This window comes from Hirundo rustica, chromosome 15 (assembly GCF_015227805.2).
Source record: "Hirundo rustica isolate bHirRus1 chromosome 15, bHirRus1.pri.v3, whole genome shotgun sequence".
NCBI lineage: Eukaryota > Metazoa > Chordata > Aves > Passeriformes > Hirundinidae > Hirundo > Hirundo rustica.
This window is the reverse complement of record NC_053464.1, coordinates 13,752,033-13,778,219: the sequence shown is the minus strand read 5'-3', so window position 1 is coordinate 13,778,219 and position 26,187 is coordinate 13,752,033. Positions and strand designations below refer to the sequence as shown.

Below are 26,187 nucleotides of genomic sequence, written 5' to 3'. Positions count from 1 at the left end.
GGGTCTTGTACTGGCACTCAACAACTGCAGAGGAGGAGAGGACAACCCTGGGATCAGCAGCACCACAACCACCGGAGGCTCGGGAAACTCCCACAGGCGCAGATGCCTCAGTGGAAGTTCTTGAATCCGGCCAAATTAGTCTGGAAATCTCATTATTCCCCAGCGCCGCTCTTATGAACTTTGCAGAGCTTCCTGCCGAGCTGGGAATACCAGGAGGCCGGGCTCCCAGGGCGCTTGGGTCTGCAGCTGGAGGTGCGAGGGCCAACGTGAGCCAAAGAGGTTGGCTGGGCTTAGCCAACCAAGCAGCAGCCACTTCCTGCACCCACGCCCCTACAGAAAATCCCACACCCACTCTGCGTTGCTTCCAGCAGCTTCCAGACCAGTATGGACCCTATAGACCTTCCTAAAAGCCAAGGTGACGGCTGGAGGGAGTTTTCCAGACTTTGACCATTGGCCAACCCATCAAATGGCACAAAATGTGAGGCTCCTGGGCAGTTCCAAGGAGAAAAGTTGCCAACAGGCACACACGACTGTTGTGGGGCAAGGAGACCACTCAGCAGCAGCTTGAGCTGGGCTTTGCTGCCACAGGCACGATGTGGGGGAGGCACTGACACTGATAGCAAAGAGCTGTCCTGGCCAGGCAGTTCATAGGCAAGTGGCACCTGGGGTAAAAAGTGCTTTAAATCCCCAGGAAAATTTTGAGACTAACACACAGAGCTGCTGGAACTGTCCCTAAACCTGCTGCTCACATCTGGCTCCTGTAGAGGAATAGAGGGAGAGGAGGGAGTTCAAAGCCGTGTGCTGCTCCCAGCCCCTCCTTTGGGAGCAGCTGTGCAATCCCAGCAGAGAGGAGCAATCTGGGGCTAGTGCATGTGAGGGGGATGAGCACAAGAGATTTCTCCATCCCCCATGCCTGGGATGACAGACTTCACTCCCCCCCAGCACTGGCCTGTACATGGCATTAACCACCCATGCAAGCTGAACGTCCCCTCCCTACACACATCTGCTCCATCCATAATCCCTGCTGTCCCTCCCCTAACAGGAAAGCAGCCAGGAAAGTGAACCAAAACCCTAATTATATCCCAGTAGCTCCCCAGCGTCCTGGTGATCCCTGTGATTTTATCAATGCGATCCCAGCAGGGCTGATGAAATGTGGAGGAAAGGGCCATGGCTGGGTGTGCTCCAAAACCCCACCTTTCTCTCCAGTCACACCATCACAACAGGTGGAAATCCCACATGAGCTCAGGATGCTGCTGGGACGCTTCTCAAACCACCCTGCGCGCCTGTTCCCTCTGTCTCCTCTGCCCAAGGACCAGTCACCCACAGCAAAGGGAACTGGGAGGAGAGTGGGAACAGCCATGGGTCACAGAGGGAGAGCAGCCCACGGCCTCACTGCAGGTTCCCAGGGCTCTGTTTGGCCATAAAATCATGGAGAGCCACAGTTACAGCACCTGGAAGCCACAGCACCCAGGGCTTGCGGGGTGCAAGAGCCAAGACCCTCAGGATGATGCCACAGAATCCCAGAATGGTTTGGGTTGGAAGGAACCTTAAAGCCCATCCAGTTCCAAGCCTCTGCCATGGGCAGGGACACCTTCCACTATCCCAGGTTGCTCCAAGCCCCAACCAACCCAGCCTGGGACACTTCCAGGGATGGAGCAGCAACAGCTTCTCTGGGCAGCCTGTGCCAGGGCCTCCCCACCCTCACAGGGAAGGATTTCTTCCCCACAGCCCCACGGCAAGGGGTGCCATGGCAGCAAAGACTGGGCGTTGTGCTGGGGTCCACGCCACGAAAACGTGTGTGGAAAAAACTTCCATGGAAGGTGGGACTCTCCCCAGCTCCTGGAGCACCCCAAGCTCCACATGCAGCACCTCTGCCCCTGGACCTGCTCTCCTGCAGCAGCACAGGAGGAGCTGCGCTGCCTGCGGCGGGCGGCAGAGCACGAGCCTGTGAACACACTCCCACAAAGCAGCTCCTGGATCAGATCCTGCAGGAAGGAGGTGAAGGGTAAGTGAAGTTGCCACACACGTGATTAACCTATAGTAATTTCAACTTTCAGCGAGACTGTCTGGCTGTTTTTATCTCGTTACCTACTTGCAGGCAGACTTCAGTGACTGCAGGGAAGAGCCTCTTCTGTAGCTTTGAAGAAATAGGGCAAAATAAAAAGATCTTACAAAATATGTATTACCAAGAGCACATGAACACGCTGTTACCTGGTCTAGCATAAAGGGAAACCAGTTTTTTCATGGCTTTTTTATTTCTACTTTCGTATCTTGCAGCCCATGATAAGTAAATAAGCAAGACCAATAACCAAACCTTCCAGGAAATTCTCATTTTTCACCAGAAATGCCTCAAAACAGCAGAGACAAAAGGAGGAAGACTCCTGCAAAAACCCTGGCCTTGGTAACCCTGAGAAAAGCTCTTAACAAAACCTCACCGAAGACCTCAGCTTGTCTCCACGCAAGTTTTAACCTGACGTCCCTTTTACAGCCTCCAAACCTGATGAATAATTCATGCCTGGGATAAAGCAGAAATATCATATTCACCAATGCTTACCTAACAGAGAAACAAGGACTGCAAATAAGTAATTTATTAACCCCGAACCGTGTTGCTGCTTGAACAGAGGGCACAATTCGGCACAAAAATTGCTCCTGAGACGAGGCAAAAGCACGCTGAGATCCCCCACTCTCACCACAGCTCCAGCACAAACACGCCTTGTCCTGGGCTCAGGGAGAAGTCAGTGGGGGGAAAGACCCCAAGAGCAAGGCTGGGAGCTGCCACCCTTCCTCCTCATCCTCCTCCTCCTCCTCGGGGGTCCTTCCATCGGGAGGAATCCCACAACCCCGCGCTCGCCCACAGCTCCAGCCGCTTTCTCAGGCATTCCAAAATTTGGCCGGAGCCTCTTTTCGCAGCACGCCCCCCTTCCACGGCTGGACGCCTGCCTAATTGCGTATTTATTTATTTCTGCATTTTCCCAGCTCCCCGCACACACTGGCGCAGGGTGGGGAAGGGGGGGGGGGAGCCAAGGCCGGCTCTCAACGCGGACCCAAAAAAAAAAAACTAAAAAAAAGAAAAGGGGGAGTGCAGCTCCCCACATTCCCCGGAGGGTGGGAGGAAGCCGGGAAGCGCAGGGCTGGCTGGGAAAGGGGTGGGAGCGGGGGGCAGGAAGGGGGGACGCCGGCGGCATCGCCCACCCCCCTTTGCTTTGTGCGCGCTTGGGGAAATTAAAAATAGCTGCGTCCAAAGAGTGGCTGCAAGCGCCACAAAGAGCGTGTTGAGCGGAGGCAGCTGCAAGCTATTTGCTGCCCCTGGTAATCAGCATCTCGGCTTGCAGAGCCCCTCCGGCCCCCCCCACCCCAGCCCCTTCCTCCCCTGCCAGAAGCTGCCGCTGCCTTTCTCCAACTCACATATGTCATGTCAACAATCAATGAATGCGGGATCTCTGCCGGGAATAAAAAAAAAAAGGGGGAACGCGCTTTGATTTTTGGAGCGGTTTTGTTGCCTTGTTCCATTCATGTCCTCGTCCTCCTCCTGTCTGAGGTGTCACTGAGGGGTTTGCAGCACTGAATCCCACCAGTCAATGCCAGGATACTTCATGACCGTCAACAGGAAGAGGGATGTGCCAGCAGCTGGCATGCTGCTTCTCCTAGGAGCAGGGAAAGGGATGCTGTCACCCAGCATCACCCAACCTGTAGCCCACAGCCCACTGGTGGTCCTCAGTGACCTCATCTGGTGGGCTACAACAGGGCTGGAAAGAATTAAACCCGACCCCATCCCCACCACATGGCTGCAGCTGGTGGGCTCAGGGTTGTTCTGCAGGCACCTCATTTCACATCCTCTCCCCAGCACCAAGCAACAGCAACGTGAAAAAATGGTGTTGTTGTTGTTTCCTTGGGTGGTTTGGTCGCTCACGTGCGGACTGGCACGGCCACCCAGGGACTGGGGGATGCCTGGGAGTCCAGCACTGCCCTGGCTTGGAAAGAGCTGGGATCAGGCACCCACTGCTGCCCCCTCCTCTGCTGCCCGGGGGGACCACAAGGCCCGTGCGAGGGTAACTGCTCAGCCTTAGCTGCGCCATTTCACTGCCAGCCCTGACATCCTCCCCCCTAAATGCCATCAGAGCTTGATTTTCACATTAACCTTTTAGGGTAGATACAATTTTCCCTTCACCAGGAGCCCGCAGCCAGGCTGGAAGCCACAGGTCCAGGAGTCAAAAAGGAAATCCAGCTGCTACAAGTTCCTGTTTCACTCTGCCCCCCACAAACAAGATAAATGCCATCTAAACTCCAGCTCACTTCCCTCGCTGCTCTGGCACACGTCTTCTACAGAAACATCTCTGCTAGGTCCCGAGGGACAAGGAGTGGGGAAAAAGCAGAAGGATGGAGCCACTTGAACCTGTCCTCGCTGCTCAGCCTAAGAGCAATTCCAGCTTTGCAGAAGACAATAGGAGCTGTGTTGTTTCCAGGAAGGAAACACCTGGGCCAGGTCATCAAAGCAGCTTGTGTTAGGAGGTTGCTGGCTGCATCGAGCTTTCAACTCCACTTTCATCCTCTTTCTGCCTGTTAACTCCCAAACCTCCCACCACGGACTGTTTCACACCGGCGCCTCTCCCAGGAGGGTCCTGCAGCCACAAAATGTCCTTCTAGGGGGGGTTGGATGTGGACAGCAGTGTTCTCCAAAGCTCACAATAAACCCAGGTGCTTTTGGGGCCCCGATGATGGTCCCTGGCCGTTGTCAGTTGTCAGGACTCGTGATGAAGCCATCCCTGGAGGAGACCTTCCTGTTCCCTCAGCCCCCTACCAAATCCTCCTACTGCAGCTCAGCAGTTTTACCTTCCCAAGCACACTAAGCTGAACTAAAAGACATAAAACAGAAGAACTATTCCTGGAGGAGTCCACGGGTATCCTGACAGCAGGACCCACCTCCCACAGCAACTGGGGCCAGACACTTGGAACAGAGAGAAATGGGAAGACACAAGCACCCCGAAGCCACCCTTATGGGATCCCCACACCCAACCCCAGTAATGACACTTGCACCAACATCAAGGCAGGCATTAATATAAAACCACAAATGAAGATCTGTGTATCCTCCTCTCACCTCCTTCAAGGCTGCTTGGTCCTGGCTTCAGCAATGTCCTGGGAAATGAGTTCCCAGGGCTCCCTGAAAGTTCATGGGTATTTTTTCCCCCAAATTAGTACTGAAAATAAACACAACAAATTCATCAAAGATGTCTGAGCTCTGTCAAGTCACCAGCACTTGTGCTGTCTCTGCATCTCCTCTAGAGCAGTCACAAGGATGTACTTTGTGCACCCTGATTTCAGGTGTCCCTTTCCTGCCCAGCTTCCCTGAAGGAGAAAGGATCTCTGCTTCCCAATTTTCCCATCCTTTCCTTATTGCTACCGCATCACCTATGAGATTCACACCAAACACCCCAAACAAAACCTCCTCACAGATCATTGTTCACCCTGACTTTACTACATCCAGTCTTGGAAAAAACTGGGATGGGGGTCCCTGTCACTGTCTGAGCCTCACAGTCACTCCCACCCAGCCTTCCTGTCTCTGCTTACTTTAAATTTCAAACATGCTTTGATTCAAGCCAAAAGCTTTTTAGGCTGAACAGAAACTGAAAGTCTCTGTCTGGCAAACAGAGGCACTGGCAAAATTGTGTCCATGGAGGGAGAACCACTGGGGATGGGGTTTGTAAAGTCTGGTTGCTCCCACAGAGGAGGGGGCAGGGAGAGTTTGGAAACACTTTAATGGCAAAACGTGTGGAAAAAGTAAGGACAGAGAGGCCAGGATGTTTAAGGTTTGTTTTTAATCCCTGCCAATGAATTTCAACTCTGTGCCAAAACTGAAGTAAACTGCTTTGATCTAAAAGGGAGGAAAAAAAACACACGCACGGGTTCTTGGCTTCTTAAAACAATACAGATGACAAAAGAGGTAACTACAATGAAAATTAACATGGCACAGCTCTGCTGACAGTGACATTTTAAAATGCCCCTTTCCTCCAAATAAAGAGGGTTTTGGACGGGGGTGAATTAGGAAACAATAATCACCCAGGTCTGTGGATCACAACAACAGCAAGCACACATCCCTTCCTCTGATCCCCCTCCAGCTGCCACCAATGCTTACACCATTCCCATTTTTTACCCATTTATCAGTTCCTTAGGTTTCTGTGGCCAGGAATGGGGCCTGGGGCCGAGCAGGTCTCCAGATGTGACCCCGCAGCCCTGCTGTGTAGTGCCAGACCTCCCACCTCTGAGCTGGCCTCTCTTCTCCTGTTTATACACTCAGCCCAGGGGTCCCACTGCTCCCTTAACCATTCCCAGATGCCAGGCTGGCCTCACCCTTCATCCCACCCCAGTCCCACCAGCTCCTGGCTCCCTCCTGGCCTCTCTCCCTGCCATCACAGGTTGGAGCAGGGATGTCTGCTCCACTATACTGAGGTTAATGACATTAGGCTCCATTCAAGTTCCTGATTTAGGAGCGGGACCACCCTGCTGTGAGCTTGGGAAGGGTCTGCAACACCACCACGGAGGACACAATCATCCAACCCCAGAAATCTCTGGTACTGAGGTGGCTGACTACTGGTTCAAGCATCCTCCTAGATCCCTTCCCAATTTCACAAAGCAATTTGACTCCAGCAAGTAAAGGGAGGAGTAGAGACAGGGCTTACACATTTCATCAAGCTGGGTAGTACCAGACACAGACGAGGATGCTCCTCCTGAATCCCTGCAGGGAAACTAAAAGAGCCCATCCAGAAGATTCTCTCACCTTGGCCCTCATTCACAGCATCAGAGAGTTTGAGATGCTCCCAGACAAGCCTGAATTTTGCCCTGTTTCCAAACCAGTATATGCACAAAGCAAAAACCCTCTAAATTAATAGTCTCAGCTACCAAAATGAAGGCTGATGTGACACAAGAATACCCCCAGGGAGGACGCAAAATGCCAGTCTAGTATAAATCCCAGCTCAAGAGAAGCAGCACAGGGGTAAACTGAGGCACAGAGACAAGGCCTGGCCATGCACTCATTAAGAAGATGGCCTGGAGATCCAGACTCCTCTGACCTGCCCCAGCCACGGGGCTGGATCCATCCCCAGGCAGTGCCCACCTGCAGGCGCAGGGAGGGACACGGCAGCGCTCCCCATCCCTACAAAGCCCCTCCTGCCTTTCCATTCCCACGCACACAGGCTCTATTTATAGAGACCTCGGCCGCTAATTATAGATCGCAGCAATCAAAACAAAAGGAGGCAAAAGCTCTGCACTTGCCACTTGCTGGCTCTGGCCCCTGAGCCCGGCACTATTCTTGTGGCAGCTCCCATATCCCAACCAAAGCCTCCTGGAGCGCCCCAGCACTGCGGAGCTGCTCTCCCACGGCAGTGGTTTCACTGGAGACCACAGGGTGTTTTACCAGGAGAACTGAAACTCGTCCTTGGACGCTCACAACACAGCAGCTCAATCCCAAGCCTGTTCTTTCCTGCTTTCCCTCAAAACAGTGGCTTTGTCATCCTCCAGCTCTGCAGAGAAGCATCAGCCCTGTCATCAGCAGCCCCAGTACAAAGGTTTATCAAACAGCAGGAGCAAGTTACCATCGGGGTGCAGTCGTGGATGCGCAGCATGGGAAGGCATCCCTAAGTGATCACACAACCTCCACATCCACCCACAGTTGGGAGGCAGGAATTTCTGCACGTCTGAGCAGGCTCGGCTTAGCCAGGGCTCGGCAGAGCTGGGAACAGCTGCTGGCACGGTCCCTGCAGAGGGGAAGGGGGTGGGATCTGCTGGGCATTCCCCGTGGCCAGGCTGGTTCTGGGTGCCACCAACTGCACCCAGCCTCAAAGACAGAGACCCCAGGGAGAGAGTCTGGCAGCTCAGCCTGCTCCGTGGGGATGAAGGTCCACAGCCTGTGCAAATTCTCCCCATCGCAGCCATCACGCAGAACTCATTTTGTTTTCAGACTGGAACTATGGCAGAGCAAGGACAGACAGAACGATGGACACACAAAAAGAAGGTGGCCAAGCATGAGGACGGACTCAGGATCAGCTCTGGGATATCCCTGGCAGGTCTCAGGAGAGAGTGGGACAAGCAGGACAGCTGCTGCCTGCTTGTCTCACCTTCCATGCCCAAAATGCTCCAATCCAACACCAAACTTTACCCATCCCATGGAAAAAGGCTCCCTGTGCCCAATGCTGCCCCATCCCATTTCCTCTGAGCACCACTGCACCAAGATCTCCAGGGACTCCCTGAAGTCTCCCCAACCTGGGCTTGCACTTTAGCTGCCCCTCCATACCCCACTGCTCTCCAACCTGCTGGGAGCCAGGAGCAGAACTTCCCTGGCCAGGCACAGGAATGTCTCCATCAGCATCACCAGCCCAGGACTCCCCTCCCAAGCTCACCCCTCCCTCCAATTCTGCTTTTAGTAAGAGCAAAAATTGCCAAACCCACAAAATTCCTGTCTGAAAGGTTGAAGCAAAGCCATTCAATCCCAGCCTGCAACTGCCTGGGAGGTCTCCAGCCAGCTGCTGCCCAGCTCCTGCACGCTCCCAAGGCTGCTCCGCACCAAGGCTCCCATGGGATCCCAACCCAGCTCCTGCACAGAAACTGGGGCACACTGTGGGCAGATAATCCCTGAGTGGACTGCAAAGTGGATCCCACATGGAAAAAAACATTGTCTCTGCTGGCACCCCCTGTCACACCTCACCTGTCCATGGTGGGGACAGGGCAAGGTGCCAGACAGCTGGAGGGATGGAAAGGTCAAGAGGGTATTTTATTTTAATACCATGTGTCAAACCCTAGTGAGGAGCAAGGATCCATGACAGTCTCCTCCATCTATGACTATGACAAGGCCAGACCCTCCTGGGGGGGATCGATCACACCACAGGTGGCCAGTGAGTCCAGAAGCCAGCACAGTGGTGTCACACTGTCTGGGACACCATCCCATGCTGCACATCTGGACCTTCCCTTTTGGTTTCTATTTTTCCACTTTCTCCCTTCTCAAGGGGAAAAAGCCCAACAGGTGCCTGGAGAACTGCGGGATGTTCCTGCTGTCCTCTGGGTGCTCTCTGGTCTCTGTGGCACAGGGTTGGGGGTACTGCCTGTCTGCTTCTGCCCAGAAGTGGCAGAACCTAGGACAGGTCAACCTCTTCAGGATGCAAAACAGCAAAAAAATATTCCAGAGTGTGCTTCCCAGCATTCCTGCACCTCTGCCTCAGACTGGGTAATCTCCCTACTCCATCCAGACACAAAGCACCCTCCTGCCAGTGTAGGACAGGAAACACCAGCACAATGCAGAGCCAGGTTGCTGACACTGAAAATGTATTAAAGCCTCGCTGCTCCTACCCAAGACATCTAAATTATTTAGGGCACTTGGACCAACCCCAAGTAAAAATACAAACAAACACAGCATGAAATCTGAGCCACACTCGCCGTGCCTCCTCATTCCACGGTGCCCTCACAGGAGGCACTGGAGGAGGACCAAGGCAACTGACCTCGCAGGGAGCCTCCCTGCCACAGATGCAGGTCCCCACATGTCCCTGTCCCACAGGTGTGCTCTCTCCAGCTGGCTTCCTGAGCCTCCTGGTCAGGCAGATCTCAGCACTTGGGTGTCCACTGTGCCAGCCTGCACAGCCTTGGGCACCCTCCCGTGGGCTTGCTGTAGCCAGCAGCATAAATCAGCAGACCCGGGTGCTCTTGGGATTGACCTACTGGGCTCCTCACCCCCACTGTGCAGCTCACAGAGGATGGGTTTCCCCTCCTTTGATCCCCTTTTACCGGTGGGGACGGTGCTGGTGACAAGCTGCAGCTCCGGGGCGGGCAGGCAGCAGGAAGGCGTTCCAGCTGACCTACTTTCCACGGGCATCGCTAGGCAGGGCCTCCTTGTCGGACACTGCCAAGGTGATTCACCACAACCAAAACCCAGCTGGCACCAGGAAAATGGCAAAAAGGAGGGGGAATGACCTCGGGGATCCCCTCCAGCACTTCCTGCCAGAGTGGGATCCCTCAGCAACCGATGAATCCCATGCCGGGGGGACCTGCACACCTCCCAAACACCCACCATCCTCTGCAGAGTGTCCACTGAGCTCCCACACAAACCCAGCCTGGCACAGAGTCAAACCCAGCGAGCACTACTCTCCTCCAGCTTGGCAGAGCACTCCAAGGGCAGCAGATAACGCAGCTGATCCCCAGAGCAGGCAGCACTCACCATCTCGTCGAGGGCATAGCGCAGCAGCCCGTGCTCGTAGAGGATGAAGAACCGACGCTGCCATTTCTGCAAGAGAAGACATCGAGGTGGGTCATGGCAGTGCCCACCAGTCCCTGGGCCTTGCTGGGAGCACTGGAGCTGCACACCAGCTGGGCCCTGCCAAAGGTCTGTGTGCACCAGCCCACATTGCCCAATGCTGACTGCCTTGAGCTCTGGCAGCCTTGGGCCCTTGACCACTCCCTGGGGAGCCTGTTCAGTGCCCGACCACCCTCTGGGGGAAGAACCAATATCCAAACTAAACTTCTCATGACTCAGGTTTATGCCAGGAATACTCGGCAGAAGGATCCCCAAACTAAATGCTCTGAGCTCTCAGCTTCATCCTGCATCATCTATTCCAGCATCCAGTGCTGGAGGGTGACAGGGTGTCACGTCAGGCATCCCCCAGCAGCACATGAGCTCAGTCTGGATGGTGGTTATACTTCTGGCATGGCACTGCCCAGGCAATCCTGGCACCGTGCTGGCACTGCTGCCTCTGCAGCTGCACAGCAAATCAGATTGAAGGACTGATCTGGCTGGAAAACTGCCCTTTCTTTTTTTTTTCATGTGTGCCAGATTGTTTTCAGCCAAGAGCAAAAACTGGTTGAGCAGGCTGAAATAAAAAAGATCCTGGATTCATAGCCCCAGTGCAGCAATTCTTATCTCATTTTTCTCAGCCTTCGGGCAAAGTCCAGGGTGCTCAGGGACAAGCAGAACTACAGAGGACCTTGTGGACCTCCACAAGCCCCAGCTTAGCAGGCAGCCTGGGTTCTGGGGAGAACGGGATCCCACGTCCCCTTGATGTGAGGCCATCAAGTCTATGACAAGCTGTGACTCCAAGTAATGACCCATATACCCCAGGCTGAACTCAGAACCCAATTCTTGCTCATTCGGGAGCAATTTTTTTACTACAAACAGCTCCGAGAGCGTTTTGGCTGCACGACAGAGGGTTCACGGACCATTGCCATCCCTCCCACGCACAAGACAGCCCCATCCTGGCAGCCTCAGCAGAAGCTCCCTGCAAGACAAGCTTGGGGACAGCTTGAAAGTCCTCGTCACAAGCCAGCAGTGAAAGGACATCAGCCTGGCCACATCCTTCTGAGCCTCACACCCCCCAGGACAGGAAACTGGGGGATGCTCCATGCCCACAGGATGCTGCTGTTTCTGCCAGGCATGAGAAAACCCCTTTGGGAAGGAGCTGAGTGTGTCCTGCTCTGTCTGCAGGTCCCACTTGGCTTCAGAGCTCTGCAGGGTTACAGCAAATGGGAGCCACCACTCAGCCCTTTCCTTGCTGCAGGACCTGCCTGACATTGGCATATTCACAGTAGGGGATGGGATGCAGCCTCCCTCTAGAGCTCTGGGCAGCACGCTCATGGTGAGCTGCAGAAAATAAAGTAGATGTTTCCAAGCCCCAAAGGAAAACTGGTCACAGCACAGCTCAGAGTCACACAGCCCACACCCCACTGGCCTGAGCGCCTTCCTGGCAGCACGGCACGTGGCAGGAAATCCAGAGCAGCATCAAAAACATCAAAAAGCAAAAGCAACAAGCAATAAAATTGCACAGTCTGAGTCTGACCTGCACCTGCAGTGCCCCAGGCTCCTGCCCCAGCACGGGAGACCTTGCATCCCAGAGAAGGCATTCCAGCCTTGCTGCCAGAAACATCTCCCAGCTTCCTGGTTTGCACAAGGGGTGCACGGAGATGCCCTCGGCACTCCCAGGGTCACAGCCACCCCCAAGGGCAAGGACAGCCCTTGCTGCTCCTCCTACCACCCCCACCAACGTCATGGGGAGGGGATGTCTCAGCTTCACTTACCCGGGAGCGATGGACGGGGTTGTCAAAGTCCGTTCCTTCCGGGGCCAGCAGCAGCCAGCCACCATAAATGGGTTTGGCCTGCAAAGAAACAGCAGAGAAACACTCAGGCACGACGGAAAACGGCTCAACATGGATCAGCACCACGGGGAATCGATGGTCAGGGACCACGGGGAACTGCAGCAGCCCCAGCACGAAGGCAGCTGCGTGAGCTCGGCCTCCCGCACGCAGGCAAACTCAGCCTTCCCAGCGCAGGGAACGTGGTGTCTGATGGCAACCCGCGGTGTGACACACACTGTGTGCCAACGGGGCTGAGACGAGGACTCGGGAGGAGGCAAAACCCCAGCCACAAACTCCAAACACAGCTGCTCCTGCATGGCACCGTGCCCAGAGCACCGAGCTCCCGGGCACTGCCGAGCGGCACAGCCCATCCCCACCGACGGCTCTTCCCATTGCCATCGGCAGCGTGCCTCTACTCCAAAGCAAAAACACGCTCTGAAGGAGAGCTCGATGTTTTCCGTTTGTTAATTAAGAGAGGAAAAACTACCCAGCGCTGGCAGTTCTCCAGTTCCCAGCCGCTTCCTGTGCTGTGCACATCCAACTCCTGCTTCCCTGCAGGGGCAGCCCCTGCCAGCCCGCTCCCCCTGCCAGCAGCGTCCAGAGGCCCACGGCCGAGCACACAGGAAGGTCAGAGCCAGGAGGAGGGAAAACAGCTCATTCAGCCAGCCGGGAAGAGAAAGGGAAAGAATACTCGGAAAGAACCTTGCAGCACCGCCGTATGTCAGTGGGAAAAAAAATATCCAGGCTCTTTCCACCGGCGGCTTGGATGCAGAAGGGGCCAGGGTGAAGCTGACCCACGGCAAGCGGTGGGATGGGGATGGGCACCGGGCACGTCCTCCCACGCAGAGTCCTGCGGGCACCGCTCCTGCTGCATTGTCAAGCTGTAAATGATGAGCCAACACCTGGCAAGGGCTGGGGCCAAATCCTGCTGCAAGAGCGGCAAGGCATTGCCACACCAGCAAGGCGGCTCCACAGATACCAAGACAGACCAGGAGGGAGGAAACCCAGAGCAGATCCAGCTCTCAGAGACCCTGGGTCTGGGAACGCTGCTTTCCACCGTGGAACATCCATGCACGTCTATCCTGGCCCAGCCAAAAAGTCACAAGGACGCACACTCCCAGCTCTTCTCTAACTGATTCAGTTGATCTTGTTGCTTTCATTCTTTTCTGTTCCTTAAAGTTTAAAACTGTTTCCAATTCAGTACCTCCCCTAGATTCCTCCTGCCAGTTTCTGTGGTTTTGTAATGTTAAAAAAAAGTTTCCCCTCTGGAAAAATCCCTGCAAACAATAGAAAAAACTGCCTATGCACCAGAAACTGTCAAATGCATGAAGCACTGAGTAAGCAAACTGGAAACACGCCGGAGGAGACCTTTTGCTGTTTATAAAGTGAAAAGAAATAACAAAATCTCATATCCCCTCCACCATGCGACATACCAGCCCGAGGTGTTGCTCTCCCAGCAGCTGGGAAAACATGATTTGAGAAGACCTTCCTTCCTTCCCCCTTTAAATGAGATTTAAACCAATGAAAACAAAGCGCTGGGATTGGGATCCAGTTTGGGGGAGTTAGAGGGGCCCAGGGCACCCCTACACCTGTTCCCACGACCACGCTGGGGGCGCACAACGGCACCTGTGTGCACCACAACCCTCCCTGGGTTTGGCAAAGAGCCCAGAGCCCCCCCGTCACCCCTGCCCAGCTCACCTGGATGCTGGTGCCCTGCTCTCCCATGGTCCCCACGCCACCTCCAGCTGCCCAGCACTGCTCAGGGCCCGGCTCCGTGCCCGTCTCCCTGCAGCCCACGCTGCCAACGCCCCGCAGGTGAGCCAGGCTCTGCCACTCCCCCGGCACACCCCGCCCCGCGCCCCCACCCAAAGCCGTCCGTGACGCATCCGTGCCCACGCGATGGGAGGGCTCCGGAGCCGGGGATCCCAACGCTCCCCGCCACGCTGGGATGTGGCCGCGGCCACCAGCGTGGCCTGGGAAGAGTCAAACATCCCAGATTTCTCTTGGGTTTTACAGGGGAAAAGAAGAATTGCAAATGACTAATGATGACCCATCAGAGAGCCTTCAATGGGTCGCTGTGACAGGAAATGGGATCCCCAAGTGCCATGAGAGAACCTGGGGTGAGTGCTGAGCAGCTGGGGCTTGAGAAGATCTGAGGAGTGGTCTCGACCATGCAGGAACAAGCGGATGGCAGTGACAACAGCATGTGACATCCCCAGTGCTTGGCACCACAGCACCAAGGCAGCACCCTGGTGATGCTCCGGACAGCTGAGCTGCGTGCAGGGCTCAGCCCTCCGCCATCCTGTTTTCCCCTCCATGCCCCAGCACAGCTCCAGACCAAGACCAAGTGCTCAACCCAGCAAAGCCCCATGAGCAAAAACTCTCCCTGACACAAGCCACAGCACTGCAGCCACCCCAGCCACTCCGAGCACCCCACAGCATCCAGCCTGTGTGACAGGCAGCAGGCAGGACCCAGTGCCACAGCAGGGACTAAGTAACTGTGAAACCAAGAGCGGACATCATCACCAGGGCCAGCAGCAAGCAGCCTCAACCCAGTATTACAGGCATGAAGTCCTGCCCTACCTCAGCCTGGCTCACACCCCCCAGCAGACATGATTTTGCCCTAAGCCATTCCAATTTTAGCACAAACTGTCTGTAAATAAACACCGAGCACCTGAAATACACACCCTTAACACAGAGCATGGTCATTTCTGTACCGGCGTCATAAAAAACCACCAGTGGGCTACACTTACTTAGGCAGAAGCATCCAATTCCAGATATTGAAACCAAAATAGCTGAAAGGTATGAGTTAGAGCCAGGCAGCGTGGGCAGCCTGGTTCCACCCATCAACAAACGAACACGCAGCAGCGCTTTTTAAAGCCAAACCTAAACAAGCTCCTGCTAAAACCAAGCAAATGCTCAGAGAGGTACAAGCCTAAATGAAAGGGACATGAATTAGCACATGAAGTGTCTGAAATAAGCTCGTCACACCTGGATTGGAATAGCCCTGCTGAAGCAAGGTTTAAAATAAACCCGATGTGGGAGGCAGGTCTGAGGGGGTGTTGGAGCACCAGGATGGAGCTGGAATCACATGTCCTTTCCACTGGCTCAGCTTCCTCTGGAAGAGCTCCTCAAGAGGAGGAAAATGCAACAGCCAGCGCTGAGCAAGACCTCAGAGCAAAAAATTCCCTCTTCCGAGGAGATTTGTCCAACCTCACATTCAGGGATGGTGTTAGAGCAACCCCAGGGTTCCCAGGATGCCTTCAACCACACAGGGCCCTGTTTGCCTCCTGGCAGATTTGGTGATATCCAATGGGCAGCTGCAAGTCGTTTCTCCACAGGTAGAAGCCACACAGGGTGCTCAGGCAGTGGGTGGGTGGCTTTGCTTTTAACCAGAAGCTACCTGGCTGCAGAGAGAGCCACAAAATGCTATGGGAAAGCAGAGTGGAGAGCGGCTGCTGATGGAGCTGGGGCAGGGTGGGGTAACGCTCATCACGTGAGAGGTGCGGCCGGTTTGCAGCCCCACGGTGCCCAGCTCCATCCCTTCCCTGGGACTGCTGGAGGCTGACTCAGGCAGAAACATCCCCACGTCACCGCTCCGCTTCCTGTCACACCTCTGGGAGTGTCCAGGTATCGCATCCCACCTTTGATCCGACACTGGAGCTGGGCTGCGGGGCACCCGCAGCGCCTCACCTGCCTCTCAGGTCGCTGTTCCAGCCACTGCTTCCATCCCCTCAGCCCATGGGCCTAGAGTGCATCCAGGGGGAGGACGCTGCCTCCAGCCCAGCGCCGGCAGCACGGCGGGTGGGAGGAAGCGGAGAAGGAAGCGGCCCCAGCTGGGTTTACACAAAGCTGTCAGGCTGCTGTGCTGATGCTGCCCAGGCATGGACAAACCACCCCAACCAGCTCCACCAGCACTGGGAACACAACTCCCAGCAGATGGGGAACTGGGCTTGAAGGATGTGCAGAGCCACTCAGCACTTCCCAAAGCCCAGGGTGACACAGGAACCCCTGCACACCCCCAGGGCCACTGGGCACCTGCTTCCAGAGGGCAGGATAGGTCACAGGAGCGTGGCAGCCCACGAAGCACCAGATCACAGGGCTGGAGGTGGGCTGTGACACCATCCAGCTGCCTGCTGGACAGGCTTTCACACCTCTTGTGTTTTTGGTGGTACCTTCAGCTCTTCCCTCCCCACACAAACCAGCCAGGCACCCAGGACCCACCGAAGCCACAGCGTGCCAGCCCCACAGTGCAGCAGGAGTTCACTGCACAAGGTGGAACAGGAGAGCTGTACCAACGTGCACACCCTCTCTTAGGGTCCAGACTCAACCCCACGGCCGAGTACCCACATCCCTGCTGGGGTGCTGGACACCTGGGTGGGCTGGGATGCTCCCACAGCCGGTGCCCACCCACCCCCACATGTTCTGAGGGAAGTCCGAATCCACAGCCGGGAGAGACTCCTGGCTCCGAGCGCGTGGCGGGAGGGATAATCTGTTTAGGCTGCCGGCAGACGTAATCAGCCTGTCTCGGGTGGAGGCAGGGCTTGTTTTGTTCAGGCTTGGCAACTGAGCGGGAAGGGGAAGAAAAATGGATTGCTGCATCGGAGCTTTAGGCTCTGCCTCCAGCACTGGGAGCAGGGAGCCCTGTGCACCAGGGGAGTGATGCCAGGGCTTACAGCAGCCCCACAAAAGAATGATGTGCCCAGGCTGTGGGTGAATCCATGGTGGAAGTCATTCCATCACCTTTATGGGTCAGCCCCAATATTCACCAGAGGAGCCTCTCTGACAGGAGTGCCTGCTGCTCCCCACACTCAGGGGAGCACAGTGGGGTCACAGCTCTCATCCAGACCCAGAGAGGGGCAACAGTAAGGTCACTGTTGCCTGTGCACTGTCTCCTGATTCACTCAGCTCCCCATAGGCGGGGACCCGTTTCTGGCACAGGTCAAGGAGAAAGTCACTACCAATACTGAGTTTGCAACCTCAAAACAGGAAATCTGGGCCGTTTCAGCTCCACTCTGCTCTCAGTTTTGCACACCTTGGAGCCACGAGAACATCGCTGATGGATGAGTCGGAGCAGCCGTCACTCGGCAGGAATGGGGAAGGTGACACGGTGTTCAGGGAGGGAATGGGATGTGTTACCCAAGCAGGTGTTCCCACCCACGGAATGGCTTCTAGGAACTGAGAGACAGGCATCACTTGACATTCTGTGCGCTCCCAGTGGGATGGCAGGTGGAGATCCACCAGAGACCCGTGACCACGGCTGTCGGGAGGCTCTGCAAACTGCTGGGCAAACCCATGCTCCAGCAGCAATCCCAAGGGCTGGGATGAAGCCCAGCCTCAGTAGTTAAGCTGCTTACATCACTGTTTCCCTGCCTGAACAACATTTCCCCTCTGCTGTCTGTCACCTGGTGACGCCAAACCCCAGCGTGGAGGCTGCAGCGCTGCCTCTGAGCACCCACAACCATTCCTGAAGCAAAAACACTCTCCCATCCCCCAGCTCCTCATCCAAGCAGCTTCTTGTTGGTCACTCCCACTGCCCCTGGGTTCAGCCCTAACAGTATTTTTTCCAGGACAAGACCTGGGCAGCTCCTGGAGGCCACCCTGGATGATGGAGAGAGTCCCCTCTCCATCCATATCCTGCTCTTCTGCCAAAACACACTTGCACAAGGCAGGCATGAGTCGGCCACTGCCAGAGGTGCAAATCCCAGGCCAGGATTTCACCACCGACACATCTCCACATGCAGCACAAGGCCAAACCAGACTGGACAGGCTGGACCTGGGGCACAAGGAGCACCAAGCGCTACTGCCAGCTGCTGGGCACCGTGCATGGCACAGCCCTCCTCGCACTCCGCCAGCGCCGCCCCAGGCGCCGGCAAATCCCAAAGGACAGAGCTGCCCGAACAGTCTGCTGTGTGGGCAGTGGGAGTGACCGACCGGCCAGAGGAACAGGAAGGGGAAAGGTTGAATTCACCCTTCGCGCAAACAGCCGGCCTCCTTCGGCAAACACCCCTGGTCCAGGGCCGTGCTTGGGTCTGAGCGCCGCCGTTGCCTGGGGCAGTCGGGGTGAGAGCCGGCCGAGGCACGCACAGGGAATTTGTCAAGCAGCAGCAAAACGAAGCGGGACAGAATGGACTTTGCAATTCCAGCTCCTCCTCGAGCAGCCCCGAAGGCGGTGTGCCTGGCAGCGAGCAGGCGTATCTAACCACTTCCCACCACTGGCCTTCCTCAGCGCCTGGGAGAAGCCGCAACATCTCTCCACGGTGCTGGAGAGGGGATTTATCACTTTGTCGGGTGCCAGCAGATAAGGTGCGGCGCCATGCAAAAACCCAGCAGCAAGCAAGTGGGATGGTTCTCCAGCACCCAAAGGCGCCACCACGTCCCTTCCCTTGGGCCAGGCAGAGGTTCAAGTGCACCCCAAATTAATGCCAGCATCCAACACAGCTTCCGAGTGCTTGCTGCCTTCCCTGCCTGCGCGTCACTGTCCAAGGATGGGATGCTGCCCAAAGGGCAGAGCCACCATGACCCTGCCCCCCAAGTCCCTGCCCTCTGCCACAGACAGAGGCAAATTTGACATTTGCAGAGAAATCTCCCCCTGTTCAGTGCTAATAATTAGTCAAGTAGAGGCGGATTTTTGCAGCATGATACAAGCAGCGGGGAGCAGGGAATGCAAGCGCAGGGGCTGCTTTCCAGGAAAACGGGGGCTTTCCCTCCCAAAGAGGAGCAGGGCTGGAGGGGAAAGTGTGGCCGGGACATGATCCCTCACCCTGTCACCCTCTGGACAATGCAAGGAGCCAGGACAAGACCCCTGCGGAAAAGGGCATCCCAGCCCTATGGATGCAATGTCCCAGAGCAAAGCCAAATCTGCGACCCAACGCTGACACACTCCAGCCTTAGGGCTGCTGGCCACCAGCTGCTCAGCATCCAGAACAGTAGGAAAGTGATAATGTCCAATGGAGAAGAGATGGAAATAACCACCCCCTGCCACTGAGCAGGGGTGTCACGGCAAGAGGCAGTGGGAAAACTCTGCGAGCTCTATTTTCTAACTGGGTGGTCCTCTGGGCATCTGTGCCACGATCTCTAATAAAAAGAAAAAAAACGAGGGAAAAAAAGACACTGGTAGCTGGAAAGACGTCCTCAAATTCCTCTATCTGTGCCAGTCCCCACTCCCCGAGAGAGCAAATGCATGGAGAAAATTAAAAGCAACTGCTTTACACTCTGCTCTTCTTCCAATTCAGGCCAGGCAAAATTTTTAGGTTAATTCCCAGCATGTCCCATGTTGTTGGGGGCTTCATCTCACACACTGAGGGCATGTGTGTGCAGACATGGATTGGCCCGGAGCAGCCAGCGTGGAGAGCAGGGAGCCCACAGGGACACCCCCACGAGAGCCTTGGGTGGCTGCTTGGGAAAAGGGTCCCACTGGCTTTTTCTTGGAGACAGGAGGGGGACGCTAGGAACCATCCCTCTTCACAGGGCAGGTTCTGGAAAGCCGAGTTTCGTATGAGGTTTGCAGGTGGTTACAGAGGGACCGTGCAGTGCCAGCATGGGCATGTCTTTGCCAGGAAAAGCGGAAATTCCCACAAAAAGGGAATTTCTCCCTGGATGGGAAAGGAGCAGCGTAAGACAAGCTGGCAACAGGTGGGTGGCACAGCCAGAACAGAACCACCAACAGCACCGTGTCTGCCAGTGGCCAGATCCTGCCACCGCACAGGATCGAGGGATCTGACAGCTCACAACCCACAGCAACAGATTTTCCCAAAGGGAGAACAGCCATGCTGACTGACCCAATTTTTCCCATGCTGTGTGGGCACCTCAGAAGGTCAAACACAGATTGAGGGAGGCAAAAGCACATCACCTCCCACCTGCACCCTGGGGAGGGGACAGTCATGTCCCCAACAGATGGTGGGACCACATGTAGCTGCCCCAAATCACACCGAGCCCCGTCCGGCAGCACAGCCACGCACAAAAACAACTCGTGAACGCAGCGCTCCCGGGATTAGGGACTTAGCGTCCGCACAGCCCTTTGAAGTTGGAAGCGCTAAGTCTGATTATTATTAGAGAGCTCCAGCTCATTAATCCTGATGTTTGGGGCTGGATTTCCCCCCCTCCCAGCCCCATTCCTAAGCCGGTTCCCGAGCACGATGGAAATCCACTACTACCACTGAATATTTGTGACTCTTTGCAAACACACACAGGGTCTCTACCCCAAGCGGCTCCAGCGCCCTGCAGCACCTCAGGAAGCAGCGGGGGCAGCTCCTGACACACACACAGGTATTTTTATCTAATAAAAATCCAAAAGAGACACGAGTGCGTAAGTGTGAAGTACCTTCACCTTTCCTCCAAGCCAAGTACAAAGGTCAGATGACTCCAAAAGACTTTTCTAGCCTGGCTCTAGGTAATCACCAACACTGTCCCTGTCCAGGGGGAGAATAGGACGTGCTGGGCACCGAGCCCCCACGCTGCAGAGCTGGACCCCGCAACACAAGCTTAAAATGTTTGAGATTAAAAGGCAGAAACATTCAGAGCTGTTAAATGAACCGTTATTCCTGGGTGTGCTTCTTCGGAGCGAGCACACCGCCACATCCAGCCAGGCTGCGAAACGGGGCACAAACCGGGAGGGGAGGCGGGCGAGCGCCGGGCTCGGGGGGCTCCTGGAGCCGCGGGCAGGGCGGGAGGTGCGTGCGTGCATCGCACGCTACCACAGCCACCATCTTATCTGGGAAGCGGGATTACTTCACCCCAGCTGCAAGGGAGAAGCCGAGCAGGATTGCGCCGTTTTCCCAACCCGAGCCCCCCGCGCAGGGCCTGGATCCGGCCACGGGGCTGACCCCGACCCCGTGGGAGCCGGACGCGAGGGCAGCCCCCCAGGGCCACCCACCGGCCCGACGGGAACAAAGCCAACCAGGGGCTGCCCGAAACACGTCCCCGGCTCCCCAGAGAGGTGGGTGGCCGCCGTGGCAGGGCAGGCAGGCAGGCAGGCACTACGGCGGGCTGCGTGCGATGCTCTGAGCCCCCCAACAAAAGTCAATAAGCTTCGCACCAGGAGACAGCGCAATCCCCGGGGCAGCGGGAAGGGGCCGGCCGGGAGCGGGGGGCTCTTCCCGAGCACCCTCCGGGACGGCTCCTTTGTCTGGGCACGGCCGCGAAGCTCCGCGCCGCCCTCCCCTTTCCCGCACACACCACGGCATTTTTTTCCAGTTACATTTTTTCCATATTAGCCCTCAGATTTCACGATGCCCCCCCCTCCGCCGCCCCCCCAGCGAGCGCAGCAATATGTCTGATCTCATTGCCATAATAGGATCGGGAGCGGGGATGGCAGCGCTGGCCCAGAAAGGTGTGGGAGGAGGGAGGGAGGCCCTGTTCCCCTCACCCCGACACCACGGACGGGCCCCCGCACCCCAAAAACGCCCCCCATGCCCCAAACACCCCCTGCCATGGGAGTGCCGGCCTTGGGCCTGCGTGAGGCCGGGGAGGAAGAGGAGGAAGAGGAGGAAGGCCCAGCCCTGGCAGCCCCCCCAGCGCTGAACCCTGTCCCAAAAGGGGCTGGGGTCCCCTCCCCATGTCCCTGGGAAAGCAGCGGGTTGTAGGGCAGGGGGCTCATGTCCGGCACCTCCAGGAGGGGACGTTTTGTTTTCAACAGAGTTTTGTTTTTTTTTTCCCAGGACTTTCTGGATCGCTTGATGGAGCTCACAGGAGCTCACCCCCCACCTGCTGCCATGCACCCCAGGAAGGGATGGGATCACCCCAAGTGCTGGTGCGGGGCCCCACATGGCCTCAGGGGGTGAGGCCCCAGGGGAGGTGGCACTGGGGTGAGCCATGGGAACAGTGGGCACTGTGGGTGCTCCGTGGGACACCTGGGCATCTGTGGGGTCAGCAGGCATCTCATGGGATCGCTGGACACCCTGTGGGACCAGAGAGCACCCAAAGTGCTTCTGGACATCCCAGGGGCTTTGCAAATACTTGTGAGTCCCTGTACTATCTGCGGGGTCAGCAAGCAAAAGCGACCACAGGATACGCATGGGACCAGCGGGTACCCGCTGGAATCACTGGATACCCTATGGCACCAGAGAGCAACCATGGGGCTCCTGGACACCCCAGGGGACCTATATATACATGTGGATCCCTGTGCTATCCATGGGGTCAGCAGGCACCCCATGGGACCACACACAACCCATGGAGTCAGGAGGCACCCCATGGGACCACGCACCTCCCATGGGGTCAGCAGGCACCCCTGGGACTCCTGGACACTTTACAGGACCAGACTGCACCAGTGGGGCTCCTGAACACACCACAGAATCCATGGATACCTGTGGGTCCCTGGGCTATCTGTAAGATCAGCGAACACCCCATGGGGCTCCTACATACCCTATGGGACCAGGGAGCACCCTTGGAGCTCCACAACATCCCAAGGAATATAAGGATAACTCTAAGTCACATCCATGGGACCCCACAGCATCCCTGACCTGATCCCACAGGACCCTACCATATCTGTGTCCAGCAGGCACCCTGTAGCACCCATGGGAATCCCATGGGATCCTGCGTGAGCCATGGGGACAGCAGGCACGCGTGGCACCCTGTTCTATCCGTGGGACCCCAGGATGTCCACGGGACCCTATACTATCCATCGCATCCCGAGCTATCCATCGGGACACCCATGGGACCTTAAACTCCCCAGGGGGCTCCCAAGGTACCTGTGGGACCCCAGGCTACCCACGGGGCCAGCGGACACCGCATGGAGAGCCAGGGCGCCCTAGGGGCGGGCAGGGGGGCGGGACGCCGGGCTGGATTTTGGGGAGAAAACAGCGGGTTTGTGGGGGAAGATCCCACCTGGTTGAGATCCTCGTCGTTGAGCAGGTGGGACTCGCGGGGCTTGAAGCAATTCTGGCACTTGCTCTTGTTGAAGATGTTGGCCTGGAACTTCCTGCAGGGATTGTCCTTGGCGGCCATGGCGCGGCCCGCGCCCGCTCAGCGCCCGCTCAGCGCCCCGCGGAGCGCCCGCCCGCCGCCGCGCCCATCGCCGCCGCCCCGCGCCCGCGGGGGGCGTCAGGCGAACGCAAAAACCAACACAGAACGCCAACGAATACAGCAGGCAAAAGAATAATCAAAGGAGGGAGCGAAGCGCAGGGCGGCCGCCTCTGCTGCGGCTCAGCAGGCGCGCATGGGCGGGCGGCGGCGGAGCGCGGAGGGGCGGCGCTGCCCGCGCCGTGCGGGGCCGGGCGGGACGCTGAGGGGCGGCGCGGGGGTCGGTGCGGTGCGGGGCCGGGGGCCGGCGCGGGGCGGGCCGGGCGTGCGGGCGCTGCGGGAGCCGCTCCCGACTGCGCCGCCCGCAAAGTTTCCAGCGCCGCGGAGCCAGGCGGAAAAGGGGGCGGGGGCGCGGCGGGGACCGACGTACCCGCCCGCCAATGGGAACGCGCTCCCGCCCCGAACGGGTGGCCGCGCTGGCCAATGGCGAGCAGGGAAAGGGGCGGGCGCGGCGGGGCCGCCTCGGCCGCGGGGAGGGGCGGTGCGCTGACAGCTCGGGCGGGATCGGCCCCCTTCGGCTCGGCTCCGTTCGGCCCTGCTCGGCCGGCTCGGCTCCGTTGGCTCGGCTCGGTTCCGTTCGGCTCCGTTCGGCCCGGCTCGGCTCCGTTGGCTCGGCTCGGTTCCGTTCGGCTCCGTTCGGCCCGGCTCGGCCCCGTTAGTCCCGGTTCGGCCCGGCTCGGCTCAGCCCAGCTTGGTTCGAATCGGTTCGGCTCAGCCTTGCACAGATTGTCTCAGCTCAGCCCACCACAATTTGGCTCAGCTCGGCCCAGCCCAGCTTCCTTCGGCCCAAGTCAGTTCAACCTGACTTGGCTCAGCCTGGCACATATGAGCTCGGCTCGGCTTGGCCTGACACAACTTGGTTTGGCTCTGCTCATTCCAGCTCAGCTCTCTTCAGCCTCTCTCAGCACGGCTCAGCTCAACTCAGCTCAGCTGAGCTTTGCTCAGCTCGTTTTGTCCCAGACCAGTTCAGCTCAGCCCAGCCCCTTGTAGGAGCAGTGCCCCTGCCCTTGGCCCCCATAGAGCACAATGACCCTCCCATACAGCCCACACACAGCCCACCCCATCAGCGGGACACAGTGACACGGGGTGACAATCCATGACCCCGACGCTGTCCCCAGCCTTGGCACACGAGGGGGTACAATGGTCACCGACCCTTGGACACTTGGATTTGGTGGGCACGATGTCCCTCACGCTCCTGTGGCACCTCGGTGACCTGCGGCACTGGGGACAGACCGGGGATGAAGCAGGGACAGGGCTGCATGTCCCACCTCAGCCACGTCCCCGCTGTGCCACCGCCCTGGGGCCAGCTGGGAGCTCCTGTTTGTCCAGTGAGTTTTCATCCGGTGGAAACCGGCGGGTAAATATTCCTGACCGGCTGATAAGGACCCGCTGCGAGGCCACTGGTTTGGCCTCCCAGCTCTGCCCCTGGGTTCTGCACAGGAGTGCCAGGGAAGGGAGCTCAGTGCCTGTGGAGCAACTCTGGGTCAGGAGAGGTGGGAATGCTGACCCTGGGGCAGGGGGACAGGGCAAAGGTGCCAGGTGTCACCTCCAAAATACACCCAAGTCTGGCACATCCTGCCACAGTCAGACCACCATGGCACAGAGCATGTCCTGCTCATCCCAGTGTTCCCTGCTGGAGTGGGATGGGGCCCTGCTATGAGGAACACAACACATGGATCTTCCTGGATTTTTGGGACCAGGAAAAACCCGTTGGAGAAGAGGCGACGGCGTGGTCCCCTCGCGCCCGGCGCTGTCCCGCTGTTTGATGTGGGACCCGGCCTCGCCACGCCGGCTCCGCGCTGTCATCCCGAGTAAATAAAGCCCAGCACAATTGCCTGCTTGTTTATTAATTTTTGCTTCATCAAAGGCAGCTTTAATCATCTCTCTCCATCCTGCCAGGGCCACTCGCAGCGCACACCGTGTGGCACGGATTGGGATGGGACAGCAGAGCACCGGTGACCCCCAGGGCATCCTCAGCCAGCCCCGAGCCCACATGATGATCCCAGGGTGGCCACACGTCACCGTTTTGGGTGGATTCTCCCACCTTTTCCTTGATCCTAATGTTATAAAAGCAGCACGACCCCGCCCCAGGAAGAGGGGATTTTCCCCTCTGGAATGTACAGACCCTGCTGCCCTCGCTGTGGGTCCAGGGTTCACCTGGCACATGACAGCGGAAATGCTGCTCCTTGGAGAAGGGTGGATGATTTTCCCAACCAGCTCTTGTCCTTCCCTGATTCCCATTTCCTCCCTCCCTGCTTCCATCCCCAATGTTGGATTATTCCCTGCCACGTTGCTTGCTGGGCACCTGGCATGCCCTGCATCCCACAGCTCCGACGGATGCCCAGCATTTTTTTTTTCCATCAAAAAACCTCTCTGCAGCTCCATGGACACCTCCACGTGTTGTCCTCATGGTCCCCAACCCTTCTCCACCTCCTCAGGGCATTGACCCCACAAACTGAAGGAACCCTCCAGAAGGGAAGGGGCTGCTCTTTCCCTGCTCCCACGGGGCACGGTTCCCCAAGGAACGGTGCGGCGTTGGCACAGAGCGTGGGGCGAGCCCCGTGTGCCCCATCCGCAGGCTGTGCCTGCCCCGTGGGCTCGGGGCCGTGACCTGGCGCCGCGCACGGCTCTGCCGGAGCCGGCAGCACCTCGCGGGAAAGCGGCTGCTGCCGGGGCTGGCTCCAGCCTCTCCAAAAATCCAGCTGAACGGGACGAGCTTCTCCGCAAACCTGTCGGGCCGCATTCAGCCGTGCGTTCGCCCGTGTGCCACGTTTGGTGGCTGCTGGAAACTCACTGCCTGCGATGTCCCCTGTGCGCCCCGGATCCTGGCACAGCCGTGGCACCGAGGGTGCCGTGGGGTGGGTGTCCCACCCATCCTCCTCCCATCGGGAATGCCCAGTTGGGGCTGCCATGTCTCTCCAACCCGGTGGAAGAGCCAGTTCTTTTTTTTTTTTTTTCCGGAGGAGTTTTCTCAAACGAGGGCAATTAAAACAATGGGAAAATGGAAAGTTTTTGTCAGGGAGCTGCAGCGGCAGAGAGGGAGAAGGTGCTGTGGTGAGTCAGCCT

The 26,187-nt window shown here is 57.4% G+C and overlaps 1 protein-coding gene across 7 annotated transcripts in view; it reads right to left on the bottom strand.

Moving 5' to 3' along the window:
• The window catches only part of MPRIP (myosin phosphatase Rho interacting protein), a 73,377-nt gene extending 50,302 nt beyond the window's left edge, over positions 1-23,075 (bottom strand). For all 7 annotated transcript variants that reach the window (XM_040079011.2, XM_040079014.2, XM_040079015.2 and 4 more), the window contains exons 1-3: positions 22,927-23,075; positions 12,046-12,123; positions 10,196-10,261 (exon numbers count right to left, since the gene is read on the bottom strand). In XM_040079011.2, coding sequence (XP_039934945.1) covers positions 10,196-10,261; positions 12,046-12,123; positions 22,927-23,046 — 264 coding nt within the window. In that variant the 5' untranslated portion in view covers positions 23,047-23,075. The remainder of the gene's footprint in view (positions 1-10,195; positions 10,262-12,045; positions 12,124-22,926) is intronic.
• Positions 23,076-26,187: the final 3,112 nt, after the last annotated feature.